Below are 13,765 nucleotides of genomic sequence, written 5' to 3'. Positions count from 1 at the left end.
TTCATGGTGGTAAATATTGATAATGCACAAATTTACGAGATATACAAATGTAATTCCTCACAGCTTTAAACCCGTTCATGCAGCCGTGTTTTTTTACTCGGAGTAATACATGAACGAGACCTTATTAATTATTTACAGACCAAAACACTTGACGTCAACAGGGAAGTTTTTATTTGCTTCACGTACCACAAGAACCTAATATAAGGGTCTGATTGCACATGAAGCAAATATCCAAACCACTGGACGTGGCCTGTGTCGCTGGACAAGCTCTGACAATTCATTACTTTCTCGGCTGTTCCTCGGTACACCGCAATGGTAAGCTGTACATGTCTTATCTTGAGAACGAGTACATTGTAGATCCTAGCCAGAGAACGGATTTTATAATAGCCATAAGGTCACCCATGATTGCAGTTCTGATTTTCGGGTATTGGTTGAAAAAAATCGTACTTTTTACGGAATTTCATTCTACAATTTGATGAAGAAACGTATATTCTAAGAAAATTCAAATTTATGTTATCAACAGAACCGTGCTTTGATGTCCAAGCGGATTTGGATTTAGGCCTTCTTATCATGTTTTTGTGTTTGTTGTTTTACCGAATGCAAAATAGTCAAATGGAAGAAAATAAACAAAGTGAGAGGACAAAGCAATGATTTTGTTTTCATTGTTTTCAATAAGAAGGACACCGAAGGGGAAATCCCGACAAATACGGGGTGCTCACATACATGGGTCGCAAATTTATATATATACATATATTAGACTAAAGTATTAAAAACATATATCCAGAAAAGAAAGTGATAATTTGTTATATGACGCCTGGTAGACCTTTGATGTATGTTACCTTAAGCTACGTTACGCTATTGTATAATTCCAAGTGCCTGTAGGAACCTCAAAACAACTCCCTCACTGGATCGAACTTCCCTATTATTAATAACGTCCGCTTTCACCATGGTCATTTTCACTTCCTCAATTACTGAGTCATGACGTCATGGTGCTTTTTCTTTGCAGGCCTGCACAATTGATGTTGAGGAGTATCCCCTTTTGGGCATTGGAGATCATATACCGTACGTAAACACGATGACTAGCTAATTTAAGATGATATTATGTACAACAACATAGAAACAAGAGTTCAGAGACCTCATACCTCCATAAGATATGTAGAACTTCTTGTAACAAGCTTGTCTCATTACCTCCAAGGGGTATTGTGTGTGTGTGTGCCTGTGTTTGTCTCAGTGTGTTTGTGTCTGTGTGTGTGTGTCTCGGTGTGTGTGTGTGTTTGTCTCTGTGTGTGTGTGTCTGTTTGTCTCGATGTGTGTGTGTGTGTGTTTGTCTTGGTGTGTGTTTGTCTCGGTGTGTGTTTCCACAAGATCGTGGCCATCATTGACTTATTAACCAGTAACGTTAGATGTATAGTTATGAAATTTGTTAGTTGACCTTTGCTACTACAGCTGAACTTCCGGTTTCCATAACTATTGACGTGGACGTTCTATGGACTTCGCTTGCTTTTTTTTAGTCAGGAGGAAGCAATCTAAGTATACCCCCTAGAAGATCACATCAGAACTGCAAGGACAATTATTCTGCTGTCCGGCACGAAAATTTTATTTTTCAGACTCCATGGTTAATGGATGGTTGGGTTCGCTGAAATATTATTGAACATTGCGTTTTTGTGTTTTTAAATCCAGATCCTATGGAACCGATGAAGAAATCATTGGCGCTCAACAAGGCACCAGGAGGGACCCTTGTGGTACACGTGTACATGTCATGAAGACCGTCTTCAAGGGGTTTGGGTCTTTCTGTGCGAAGCTGTGGAGAGCAATCTGGCCTTTTCTTGGCTTCTGGTGGTTTTTGTTTTGTAGTATCATGCAACTGGTCTGTCTGTGGAGAGCAAAGACAGACAACGGTGGTCATAATGAGACTATGGGCACCACGTGGTACCATGTGGATGTACACTACACACACACTACAGATAACTCATCATTTGCTAACGGCACGTGGTGGTGGTCACAATGTCATCAGCCGTACAAAGTGGAGAAAACTATTTCTTATTCGCTCATCTATGGCCTATTTACATTCATGTCAGCCATACTGATTATCCGATGGCGCTACCAGATCAACTGGGATGATCTGCTGAGGAGTAAGATCAAGCAAACTGCTGTTTATGACAAACGGTATTTATTGGCCCTGTATGTAATTCTATGGGCCAGCGCCGTCTTGTTAAACGCTAGTCTGAAATGTGCCTCCTGCGAACAGCTCTTTGCCTTACGGTGGACGATAAAGTACTTCTCTCATCACGAGTACGAGGTACCTCACTACGTGTGCTCATTTGTTACACTGGCATTCTATGCTATAATCTACGTGCCATCGTTCTTCTGCTGTTCGTATGTTATGGATTTGACCAACGCTTTAGTGTCCTTAGCCTCTGACACCAAGCAGCTAGCTAACACCATTAGCAGCAATGACCAACTCGACCACATTCTCAACGAAGTCTCTAATAGAATCAAAGAGAAGAGTTGGTCGCGTTATTCAGGCATCGGCAAAGAGCTTCAATTTTTCATAAAATTGACAATGTTTGTAGGAGCAACGGTCGGTTTCTCGTTTGTGAACATTTATGTCTCTTCACAGAAACTAACTCTTATGGAATGGAACGATCATATGACTCAGCTGTTATCGCTTGCCGTCACTATCATGACTCCATTCTTTTTCGTCGCAATAGGAGTTAAAAAGTTGCATGAAGCGCATGAAATCTTTGTTAGCGAATCTAGAAAAGCACAAGTGGAGGACATTCGTGTCACTGCCAGGCGTGTAGATATAGAAGATAATAGCGAAACATGGGACGTGATAATTGAAGCTATGAAGGAAAATGTGGTCAGCATTGTGAATACTGAAAAGGAGCTGTATAGGACGGCTTTAGCGACGATAGGCGTGATTCTGTGGCAACTCCTTGGCAATCTAAACAAGTTTAGTGACACCCCCAATACGAATATCGAGGATGAACGATTTGCTTTGACATATTTTGCCAGTTTAACGCTTCTTCTCGCAATCTGTGTAACATTTGGGCTACTGTTTGGGTTGAACATGATCCCACGGTGTATCAAGTCAGGTCATAGGCAAGGAAGCTGCGAGATATTCCTGTACTCCGTTTCGGTCGGAGTCGCTCTTCTTGCGGGGGTGTACACTCCCTGGTTGATTCAGTTTAACGGTAGAACGTGTCCACTGTGATATCTGCTTATCTGTTTACTCTTGCCCAATATTCCCAACTATCTGGCTGTCAAAACACACCTTCATTAGGATAATCTACCAACTGATTTGCTAATCTCTTGTTTCTAACATACATGTAAGATAGCAATTGTATATGAAAATCTTTCTTCACCCGGGATGTTTTAAAATAATTATGCGTCTACTTTCCGACTTCGATCACTGATGGTTTTGCAGCACTCACAGTTTTTTAATCATGCACTATCAAATTGTTTACTATAAGATTGTAACTAAATACATATATCTGGTAGTCTTCACTTAAACCTTGGTTTAGGCTTGTAATTTACAGTTTCTTGGTCTGCTACCACATGGATATGCAGAGATAAGCATGTCAGATGTCGAACAATAGGTAAAGTTTAAGTACTGTATTGTACTGTATATATATGATTTGATGATCATTTTGATATCCGCAGGATCACAAACCCTATTGTTCAAGAATCATAAAAGAGTGCTGTGTATATATATACATATACTATGTATATGTATGGTTTACCAACTTTGTACATATATAAATGAAGTGTTGATTAGGAACTGACTGAAGACCTGACATACAATATTCATGCAATGCTTCCCTCATTGAAAAAAATACATTTTATTCTATCATTTATTACGAATTTCAAAATGTTTTCTGGTATTTCTAATGATATTATTATAATAGTATACATACATTTACTTTTTTGCAGCCTTGTGCAATTTACACTATGATTAAAAACTTTTTTTGGTACCGGCGACCGGCCAAAATTTGATGTGCACACAGATGTCATCCATTTAATTGAATAAACATGGCCTGAATCAAACAAACAGTGATATAAATGTGTTCAAGACTTCCTAATGTATTCTAGCAGTATGTAATGTACCTAACATTAGTTGCGATCAATGAGTTTGAGGTCCACTGATTTGTCAGGGATCAGGACCAGTCTGATCCTCCCAACAAGTTCTTCATCCTTCTCCTGCTCCAGCAGAAAGTTCTGGCAAATCTGGAATTAAAATAAAAAGATGTGAGGGGATGAGGAAATATAATGTACAGTAACTATATTATCAATTTGAAGATTGAATCTGTTCTGTATAGGGACTACACTAACTTGTATATTATATTATATAACATAACATTACATATACATGATTCAGGGCTCGAAATACTTTTTCTGCATACCTGCAAAAATTACTTGCACCTGACAAATTTTACCTGCACCACTTTGAATTTAGGAAGTATGGATCATACTAAAATTGTTCAGGAATCATTGCTATTTTTTTTTTCTTTTATACTTTATAGGTGGTAACAGCTAATGCAGCTAAGAACAATCCACCTTCACTGACGCCATAGGACATTTATGTATAAAACCCAGTAGATGGACCGGTGCAGGTTAGGTGCAGGTAGGCATCAGAAATACCTGCACAGGTCCAATTTTGCCTGCACTAACCTGCATATGCAGGTGGTATTTCGAGCCCTGTAATGATGTACTTGACTTGTATATTTCACAACTTACTATTCAAAGTATTGATTTTTCAGAATACTTGTAAAACTGGTGACATTGTAAAAGTTCAACATCAGAGACTCAGTGTCCGTCCAAAAAACCAATACCAGGTATGATGCAATAATATCTACATTGTTGAAGGAAATGTAAATTTGAGCGACGAAAGCAATGTAGTACTCACTATGGATACAAGGTTGGAATTTTGTACAATAAAATGTTATCAAAAACATACAGATTGGTAAATAAACGGCTGTGATGGTACTTAAAACAGCCCTTTTTTATGCCCAATGCTCTTATGTCTGGACCACTCTCCTGAGGTGTAACCAAAAATTTGAATTGCCCAGGGAATCATTTCTGGCAATGGTGACAGAATTTCAAACTGAGGCCAATACTATATAGCAGGCTTTGCACCTGACTAACACACACACTGAGTGAGGTTGTGACTTTGCCCCTGAGGCATTGCCAAAAAAATACCAACCCTTATGAGAACCAGGTGCATCTCTGTCTCTGCAATACGGCGGCCTGTGGAAAATAGCATCTTCCATTAGAAAACCGAATATTGCATCAAATCGTATATATTCATGCTTATACTCAAAATGGCTGAACACAAATCAATGTCACAATTAGACTTGCGTTCATCTACCTTAAATTTCAGCTGTTGGCTACAAAATTCCACAGAGACCCTTCGTTGGCATAAAGTGATTATGTTTTAGGCCCAGGAGTTTTTGAGGATGAAATTGGGTATGTAGCAGAGTTGCACACATTTTGATGGATTACCAACTACTTTCATTATAGGCCTGCCCTAGAATAAAAAAAATGTACAGACTAAAGTGCATCATCCACTACTAATTAGAAACACACAAAAAGATACATTTTACCCACCAACACAGCCTCGTGCCCCAAAGCCGAAGGGAAGCCAGGAGAAGGCTTTGACACTCTTGCTGTTCTCTCGGTACCATCTCTCAGGGCGAAACTCTTCTGGGTCGTCATAGCTGTTTGGATCCCTTCCCATCACATATGGACAAACCTGCAGGGAATTGCACAGTATCAAACAAAAATTATCACAAATTAACACAACAATTTTGCGCCATTTTCTTGGAAAATATCTATCTTGTACAGTAGTAATGTGGCACAGTAGACTGACTTGGTTTCAAAAACTAAGAAACAACATTAAGTTTGAATGTGGTGTACCACAAACAGTGACAAAGCTGTATTCTGGGCCCTTTTTATTCTGGTTTGTAAGAAACCATCTAAAAGAAGCCTCCTTAGATTCTATCTTTATATTCTTTATACATAGTATACATACATGCATGCTTTTGCTCAAATGTTGAATGAGGCACATCTTACCACTAGATTTGTTCCAGCGGGAATTTTATACCCATGCACCACAGCGTCATGGTTCAGGACTCTACTGAAGACATAGGCCACTGGGTACAATCTGTCATAGGAAACAAAGTAAATGTAGTCCAATAGACTATATGAGGCCATAGGGGCAGTGGGTTGTTCTCCACTGTGTCCATCCCTCTCTTTCCACTGCCAATATAGAGGAGTGTGTCCTGGTATTGATAATAAGTACTTTCCCAACGACACAACATCTAGCCTGGAATGCTAGGAATTGAACCCACTATTTTTCAAATTCAATCTTATGTCCGCTAGAATAACCACTCGACGATTCAACACCACTTTTTAACAAATAGATAGTTCTCAAATAGATGTACATGTATATGATGATCTATTTTCGGGTAACTGGTAAACCGCATTTTGGCAATCATACTTTAGTCTAGTTTTTTACAGAACATAGTAGGATTGAGAAGGAGTCTTTCACAATGCTTTAAGTCCACGGTTGAAACAAATCTGTAGTGCAGTACTAATGCATTGGGAAAACATATTCAGTCATAATTTCAAGGTCCACAGTACACACCGTAGAACCTCCTTGATGACACCCCTGAGGTAAGGCATCTTGTGCACCTGCTCCTGTGTGACGGGTGCCTGATGATCAGGCGCAACCCTCATCACCTCATCATGCAGTTTCTCCTGGATGTCAGGGTGCCTTGCCAAGGTGTGCATGGTGAAAGCCATGGTGTTGGATGTCTGAAATAATTCATATAAAGCATGAATTTTGTTCCAAAACCTTCAAATTCGAACATAAGTTTATGGCTGACATGTCATAAGACATGTCAAAACATACACATGTACAACATACGGAGATACACAAAATGTAGTATATTCGACATAGGCATGATGTATATTTGACACATTTGCCATGTCAGGTTTTTGGAACCACATCAGATTCTGTGTTTCCACATTGTTAGACACATTGGAGACACTGACAGGAAGGTAGGTTAAAGGTCCAGAAAAGGTTATCTCATTGCCTGTTTTCAATTACCTGCTATAAGAATGTCAGTTGCCTCATGATCATGTGTGTCAGTAGGAAAATGTATGCAAGACAGAATTTAGCAAAAAGAAATGAAATTCACAATTAAAAAAGACTAAAACAAGAAATTCACCAAAAAAAGTAAACTAGAGTTCAGCAACCTCATACATGTACCTCCATGAAATATTTAGACCTTTAGTAGAATTGTAGATTTTAGAGCTTTGAAAAAATGTACACAAGACAGAATTAGCAAACAGAAACAAAATTCCCAATCATTAGATTCTGAAATAAAACAAGAAATTTAAAAAAAAGTGAACTTGAGTTCAGCGACCTCATACCTCCATGAAATATTTAGAGCTTTTGTAGATTTGCAGTGTCTTTTAGGGTAGGTACTAGTAGGGAAACAGGAAACACAACATTTTTTCCTAGGCCTAATGTAATGTAATGTGACTTACTGTATCAACAGCGCCCCCTAACACATCAACAATGTTTGCCAGCACCTCTTCAGGGCGGAGCTTCACTGACAGCAGGTAGGAGACCAGGTCTGGGATTTCTTCATCTTCTTCACTCTCCTTCTCCAGGCCTCTTTCCATTATCTCCTCAATCAGTTGCTTGGCTAAAGAAGAAAATTTCAAAAGGCAATTGTTAGTTTAAGAAATTTAAAATCAATTCATAACATTTCTTTCATACCTCCATATCAAAAATGTATACAAACAATGACTTAGGTGATCAGAGATGGCAGACTTCACCCATACTGTTGTGCAACTTCCGAGAGATGAAATCAAACAATATCATAATCTGGTATTTAAACCTATTGAAACTCTCTTAAGTCTCTTCTGTCATCTCCACAAATACTAATTCAAGAGAGGACAGAAAAGACCCGGGAGCTACATTTGTACAATAGGTTTTGACACCAGGCTAGAAGACTTAACCCCTTCACCCATATGTAAGCCCCCCTCACACACCCCCACACAAACACACCTATTTTTATTAGTAAGCAAACATACAGTTACGCGCACACACGCACACACACACATACACACACACAATTTGTTATGTGCAGTGTTCTCTTATGCTTACTTTTGCGGTAGTGGGAAAATGGAGTGTTCGCGGTACTGGCATTAACTGCAGTCTCATACTATAATGGAAAAAGGTTCGCGGTGGTTTTAAGTTTGCAGTCAAGTGGTCACTGCAAAACCAGCGAACATAAAACCACTGCGAACATTTCTGCATTTACAGTACCTGGCAGGATTATGAGACTTGGAGTTATTATATACATGTACATACTGACTCTGAAGCTGGTTTGCCACCCTTCGAGATGCTCTTTCCAAGCCTTGGTGTTTAGGGCTTTGTGAACTTTTGGAGGAATGGTCATCATGGTGTTGGTTGTGTCAAGAACGGCCATCGTGGAAGAGATGAAGTCCTTCGCTAGCTGTGGAGGATCTTCACTCAGGAGTCCGAGATGCTGATTAAACATGGCCGTGCAGCCCGCTAGACAGGAGAACGAATAAGGTCACTAAATGCACCTAGGGTCCATTTTCAGCCTATACAGCATTTTACAGATACACATGAAGTAATCTGAAAGGATTATATTACATGTAACTAAAGTAACTTTATTGGTTGTAAATTTAGCTATTTTCTCATAATGCCCATGGATTTACAAACTAAACAAATAATATTGCACTAGAAACATTGTCTTAGAAATAGTCATGCCTTCAAGTACCAGAGTTACCAACCTAGGATTGATGTGTTCAAAAATTTGTACTTTCCCAGAACTATAATTATTGTAGAATGGAATTTGTAGCCACCAAGCACAGCAGGGGCATCTTTTCTGGATAGTTTTAAAAAACGCTTGCAGATAGATGTACTAACTTTAGGTGTGACGGGTCGATCAGTGTAATATAACGAAGCTGGTGTGTTATGCTGTTATACCGGCTATATAGATACAGATGCACTGTATTTGATACTTACATTCCATGGCCCAGCGGAAAAGATGTGCCTGTAAGTCCGTCACCATCCCCCCCTGGTCTCTCTTCCTCCGTAGGTATGACATGAAGTTAGAGGCGGCTTCGTCCATCAGGGGGGTGAAGGCTGCCGCCTGCTGGGGTCGGAGCAGCTTCTTGTTCATCACAGTCCTGTACTGCTGCCATTTTTCATCATTCCTACATAAAGGATATTCGGGTCCAGATCAGGTTTAGGTCAAGAGGATCAGGTCCAGGTCCAAACCTGAACCGATTTTTTTCAGGTCCAGTCCAATAACTGAATAAGAAAAAAAACAAACAGTTTTGTACCATCCCTACAGTATAAAACTGTGGCATCTCTGAGTCTGCAATATAGTTTCATAAGGTAGATGAATTGAACAAAGTCTTCTTCATTACATATCCTTCTTTAATTTTCAGTAGACATTTCAATGACCATCTGTTGCCTTCTTCAGAACAAAATGAAACAAATACTATCGGTGCTTCTCCAACTTGAACAGAATCAGATTTTTCACTAAGTAAAAGTGAAGGCAATGCTTGGGGATGCCCGGTATATTCAAATTCAATTCAGATCCCCCCTCAGCGACACCCCAGTGGGGTTTTTAGAGGGCATCGAAGACGAAGACGAAGATCAAGAAACATGAATGTTTTTCCAGTAAATGCATTTTAAATCACAGGGATTCAATTTCACGGTAGAGGGAAAAAGGACTCTTCACAGTGGTTTAAAGTTTGCAGTAGCACCATGCACTGTAGTCTCTTACTGCCAAGGGAAAATGCTCGCAGTGAATTTTGCAATGCGCAAAACCATGAACACCACAAAAACTTTTGCATTTACAGTAACTTGTCAAGAGCGATTGAACTTACTCGAGGAAGACACCCAACTTGTGGCCCATGATTTCCCTGGCCAGATAAAAGCTGTCGAAGGCGTATCTTCGCGGGTAGCGGCCCTCCGCTCGCAGCACTGGTGCAACGTCCTCAGGATCGAACATACAAACTATCTCCTGAGGCCCGATATTCTCCTTGTAGATGGAACCATACTGCCGCCAACGATTCTGTGCAATCAAAAATATTTCAGGAAGTTTTGGGTAATGCTGAACAGACATATTTAATGCAAAGCAGGGTATTTGCATAATTGATCAGAAAAGAAATATTGTTTTCTGTGCAAGAATATTTCTTCCATATTTGGGGCGGAAGTATTTCAGATGGAGATGATCATGAATGGAGATAAATTATGCAGATGAGGGCCTTATTTGCGTAATTTATGAGAATCCTTAATTATATATAATGGTGGTGCATATTAGAATTCAATTAATTTCATCAGGATGGGTGTCAGGTCGTTGTGCTTGATTTATGCAAATTAGGCCATGCTTTCCGTAATATGCTTGGTTAGCAAAGGTATGAGTTCGTGGAACTCTAGTTTACCTGCATATGAAGATGAAACTTGTCCATCCAGCCACCCATCGCAGCATGTAGAGCTGTCCCCACCAAGGGTAGCCCTTTGGGGCCCGGGATAGCCTCGAAAGGCTTGGCTGTGGCCCCTTCCTGTCCTTCATCGTGTGCCACCTGTCCGGATACAGTAGACTTCCATCGAGAGGAGAGCAGACCGAGGCTAGGTTGTCCAGATACAGAGTAGACTGGGGACGACACAAACTTAGCTAGCCTGAGTGACATTTTGTTTATCTCTCCTAGTTACCTACCTAAACTAAGATCCTCCAAGCGTTAAACTTTACCTACTGGTAAAATAGGTATTACTCGACTTCTCTTGTAGGACGACGCGCTTTGATTTTACCTTTTAAGGTAATGATTTGTCAAAATCGCGACGTGGTCCTTTCATTCCGAGTGACAGTTCTGGTTGTTGTGCAAGCCTGGCAAGTCCGAGAGAACGTTGACCTTTGGTGACCTTTGTGTCCCTCCACGTGCGTGTCCAAATAACTCTGCGGAGAAGAGTCCCCTGATTTGGCGTCTGATGTCCAAACTCCGCGGAGTTCAAATCTGAGGCAATGACCCTAATAATTCATAACTGTAATATTAAAGCGCGTCTTTCTCGAATTAAAGAGACTTTGCGAAACCGTTTTTTCTTTAAATCAGGAAATTGTAAAGCTCAACGTTAGAACGGGATTCGTTTTTGAGTGTTTATATAGTATCATGTAGTATATTTGTTATCGAGCGATATCGTGGTACAGAGTTTCGGCATCAAGCATTTACAGAGTATACAGTTTGTTTGTTTGTATTGGTGTGTGTGCAAGTTTGCTCCCGTCCAAGGTTGGCCCGGGTAGCGGAAAATGATGTAACGTTAAATGGATTGCAGGCCTAACACTGCTTTGGATCAGGTCCAAAGTTGTTCCCGCTCGAGCACCAAATACCCGCAGGAGGGCAGGACAGAATTAGTGAGAAATTCACAAATATCAATAAAACAAGAAATTCGGAATAAAAAGATATTTTACTGAGGTATGACATACATTGACATAATCGGTTTCTCGTTCATGACTCCAACTGTAACTTTGAAATCAGTGTTTTTAATCATCCAATGAGAAATTATCGCAACTAAATATCACAATCTATTCAGAGCCTATTCATGCTTTATGATAACCCATAGTTTGCTAAGTTGAGTTCAGTCTTCGTCGACATGTAAATTATCCGGTGGACTAGTTTGCTACACACGTTGTTTGCGTGCAAGTACGTATCCGAATGGATAAGTGTTGTTCTTGACAGTCACCTCGGTGAAACCGACTGAGCTGAGCAGGCGTTTGAACTCTTGTCCAGAGCGCTGTCTGCCACCCGTACACACCATCATGTGAAGATCGTACTTGTGAGCCACCTCTGGACCTAACTTGTCATTGGTCAGGATGTGTTCAACGATCAGCACACCTCCTCCTGTAGAAACAAAACATTCTTTGTAACGGAAAACGCAAAAAAATGTGCAGACTAATCTGACACCCAGTGCTATCTTGGACTGGCCTGGAAGTCGCAGAAAGACGAAAAGCGCCTGCCCCATAGAGAGCTCGGCCTAGGCTACGGCCGTCTCTGAAAAAGTGGCCCATCCGATTAATTTACGTTTTTCTGCACTTTCGGGCGTGCCCCTTACATATATGTGGCCCCATGGGCACCGGGCTACTTTGGGGCACGGCCGGGCTCCTGATGAATGTTTTAACTCGCAGTAGAAATCAACCTCGGACCTGCCAACAAATAGACACCGTGACCAACCAGTGATAACACCTACTACTAACCCTGAGGAAGACTGTCGTACAGCTTGGTCAGCAGTGTCAGGACCTTATCTTCAGTCCAGTCGTGAAGAATCCGACACACCACGTACAGGTCAGCCGGCGGGAGAGGGTCTTGGAAAAAGTCCCCTGACAAAAAAAATGACATTTGATCATATTAACGTTCTTTCAGACCAGTTATTGTAACTTTGATAAACCAGTTGGTTACAGGTTGTTTCACAGTTCACAGTTTGAGCTACGCATGCACGCGGCCAAAGGTAAAGAAACTCTATCTTGTAAACAATCCCTCTCTGGACCATCCTTGACACATGTCCAGACTTGTTTTGTTTGTGTCTCAGGGGCCTTTACCTTTGACATATTACCCGCATGGCATCACACTGCCCACACGCAGTTTAAACTATGAGCCAGCTTGTTAATAGACGTGTCGTCAGTCGTGTGGATGAATGAACAAAAATGTACACATAACATCGCTGAAAAACAAAATAAGAAATGTTGCCCAATTGTGGCAACAAAGTTGTGAGTGAATGCCAATGTTGCAAATAGCAGAGTCCTGGTGAAAACAAAATTGAAAATGGCTGGAAGTTCTCGTCAGATCTGCAACAATTGTATGGCAAAATGATCCATAATAGTTTCCAAAAATATGTGTGTTGGTATATTTTCTACAATAGAGTAATTATTTGATTATAGCTGACGTATTCCACTTTTTCTTCCTACCTGAAATGAAAGAAACCCGTTGAGCATATTCGCCAGTAGGCCTTCTGTCCTCTGCAATCTTCACAACTTCAGGCAGGTCAAATACTGAGACGGAGGCTTCTGGGTAGGCTGCAGCGAGGTGGTATGCAAGAGGTCCGGTACAGCCTGGAAGAACAGTAGTAGACGTCTGCGTCATTCCTGGTCTACATTACTCCGTAGCTGACTTACAGCCGCTATGCATCTCCCCTGATGTCCGCGGCTGATTGATTGATTGATTGATTGACTTACAGACAACATTTCCATTATTGAAGCAATGTGTGGAAGTTCTTTGGAAACTCTCTAAATCACGATGCAATGGAACGGCGGCAGGTATCGACTTCTGGTCATCTTTGACCCTCTCGTTACGTCACACGTCCCTAAGATCAGTGATCGTTGGGAAAATTTGAAGAAAGCCTATGAATATGACCTTAAGGTCTTGAAGAAAGTGCACACATACTTAAGTTCTTATAGCAAGTGCACACTTAAAACAGCAACATTTCAAAAGAGTTAAAAACAGACATACAGTATTGGAAATCGAGCCCTGGATGAATAAGTCCTCACCTCCAATGTCACAAATGTTCTGAAACTCAGCGAGGTTGAAGGCTGAAGCGGTACCAGCACCAAAGACAGTCGTTAGACCTTCCATCGAACCCATAAAGTATTGTGCAGTGCTGTTGAATAATAAAGGGTTAATGCCCCGCCCCGAGGTGTATATGGTGAGATAATCCCTG

General features: G+C 40.7%; 3 protein-coding genes across 3 annotated transcripts in view; 1 reads left to right on the top strand and 2 right to left on the bottom strand.

Moving 5' to 3' along the window:
- Nucleotides 1-3,342, top strand: LOC118406816. Its single transcript, XM_035807158.1, has 3 exons — nt 1-315; nt 1,007-1,062; nt 1,681-3,342. Exons 1-3 carry the CDS (start codon nt 313-315, stop codon nt 3,215-3,217), a joined length of 1,596 nt encoding a protein of 531 aa, XP_035663051.1. The 5' UTR covers nt 1-312; the 3' UTR covers nt 3,218-3,342.
- A 483-nt stretch (nt 3,343-3,825) lies between these two features.
- LOC118406817 (cholesterol side-chain cleavage enzyme, mitochondrial-like) lies at nt 3,826-10,981 on the bottom strand. The gene is made up of 10 exons (XM_035807159.1): nt 10,504-10,981; nt 9,946-10,133; nt 9,074-9,264; nt 8,390-8,593; nt 7,558-7,718; nt 6,650-6,819; nt 6,076-6,166; nt 5,611-5,755; nt 5,207-5,250; nt 3,826-4,230 (listed from the first exon to the last, which is right to left on the bottom strand). The coding sequence occupies exons 1-10, from the start codon at nt 10,750-10,752 to the stop codon at nt 4,117-4,119; spliced, it is 1,557 nt and encodes a 518-aa protein (XP_035663052.1). The 5' UTR covers nt 10,753-10,981; the 3' UTR covers nt 3,826-4,116.
- Nucleotides 10,982-11,502: 521 nt separating this feature from the next.
- The window catches only part of LOC118407243 (acetylserotonin O-methyltransferase-like), a 4,996-nt gene continuing 2,733 nt past the window's right edge, over nt 11,503-13,765 (bottom strand). The window contains exons 4-7 of the mRNA XM_035807703.1: nt 13,596-13,705; nt 13,017-13,160; nt 12,309-12,431; nt 11,503-11,955 (exon numbers count right to left, since the gene is read on the bottom strand). Coding sequence (XP_035663596.1) covers nt 11,735-11,955; nt 12,309-12,431; nt 13,017-13,160; nt 13,596-13,705 — 598 coding nt within the window. The 3' untranslated portion in view covers nt 11,503-11,734. The remainder of the gene's footprint in view (nt 11,956-12,308; nt 12,432-13,016; nt 13,161-13,595; nt 13,706-13,765) is intronic.

This window comes from Branchiostoma floridae, chromosome 19 (genome assembly GCF_000003815.2).
Source record: "Branchiostoma floridae strain S238N-H82 chromosome 19, Bfl_VNyyK, whole genome shotgun sequence".
NCBI lineage: Eukaryota > Metazoa > Chordata > Leptocardii > Amphioxiformes > Branchiostomatidae > Branchiostoma > Branchiostoma floridae.
Note: the sequence above shows the minus strand (reverse complement) of the source record. Positions and strands in the feature narration are given on the sequence as shown.

Coding starts and splice junctions, on each gene's coding strand:
- LOC118406816 (XM_035807158.1), top strand. Junction 1,063..1,680: donor GGCATTGGAGATCATATACC/GTACGTAAACAC, acceptor TTTTAAATCCAG/ATCCTATGGAACCGATGAAG.
- LOC118406817 (XM_035807159.1), bottom strand. CDS start 10,752: ATGTCACTCAGGCTAGCTAAGTTTGTGTCGTCCCCAGTCTACTCTGTA. Junction 8,594..9,073: donor TTTCCGCTGGGCCATGGAAT/GTAAGTATCAAA, acceptor TCTCCTGTCTAG/CGGGCTGCACGGCCATGTTT. Junction 5,756..6,075: donor CCGCTGGAACAAATCTAGTG/GTAAGATGTGCC, acceptor AATTCCCTGCAG/GTTTGTCCATATGTGATGGG.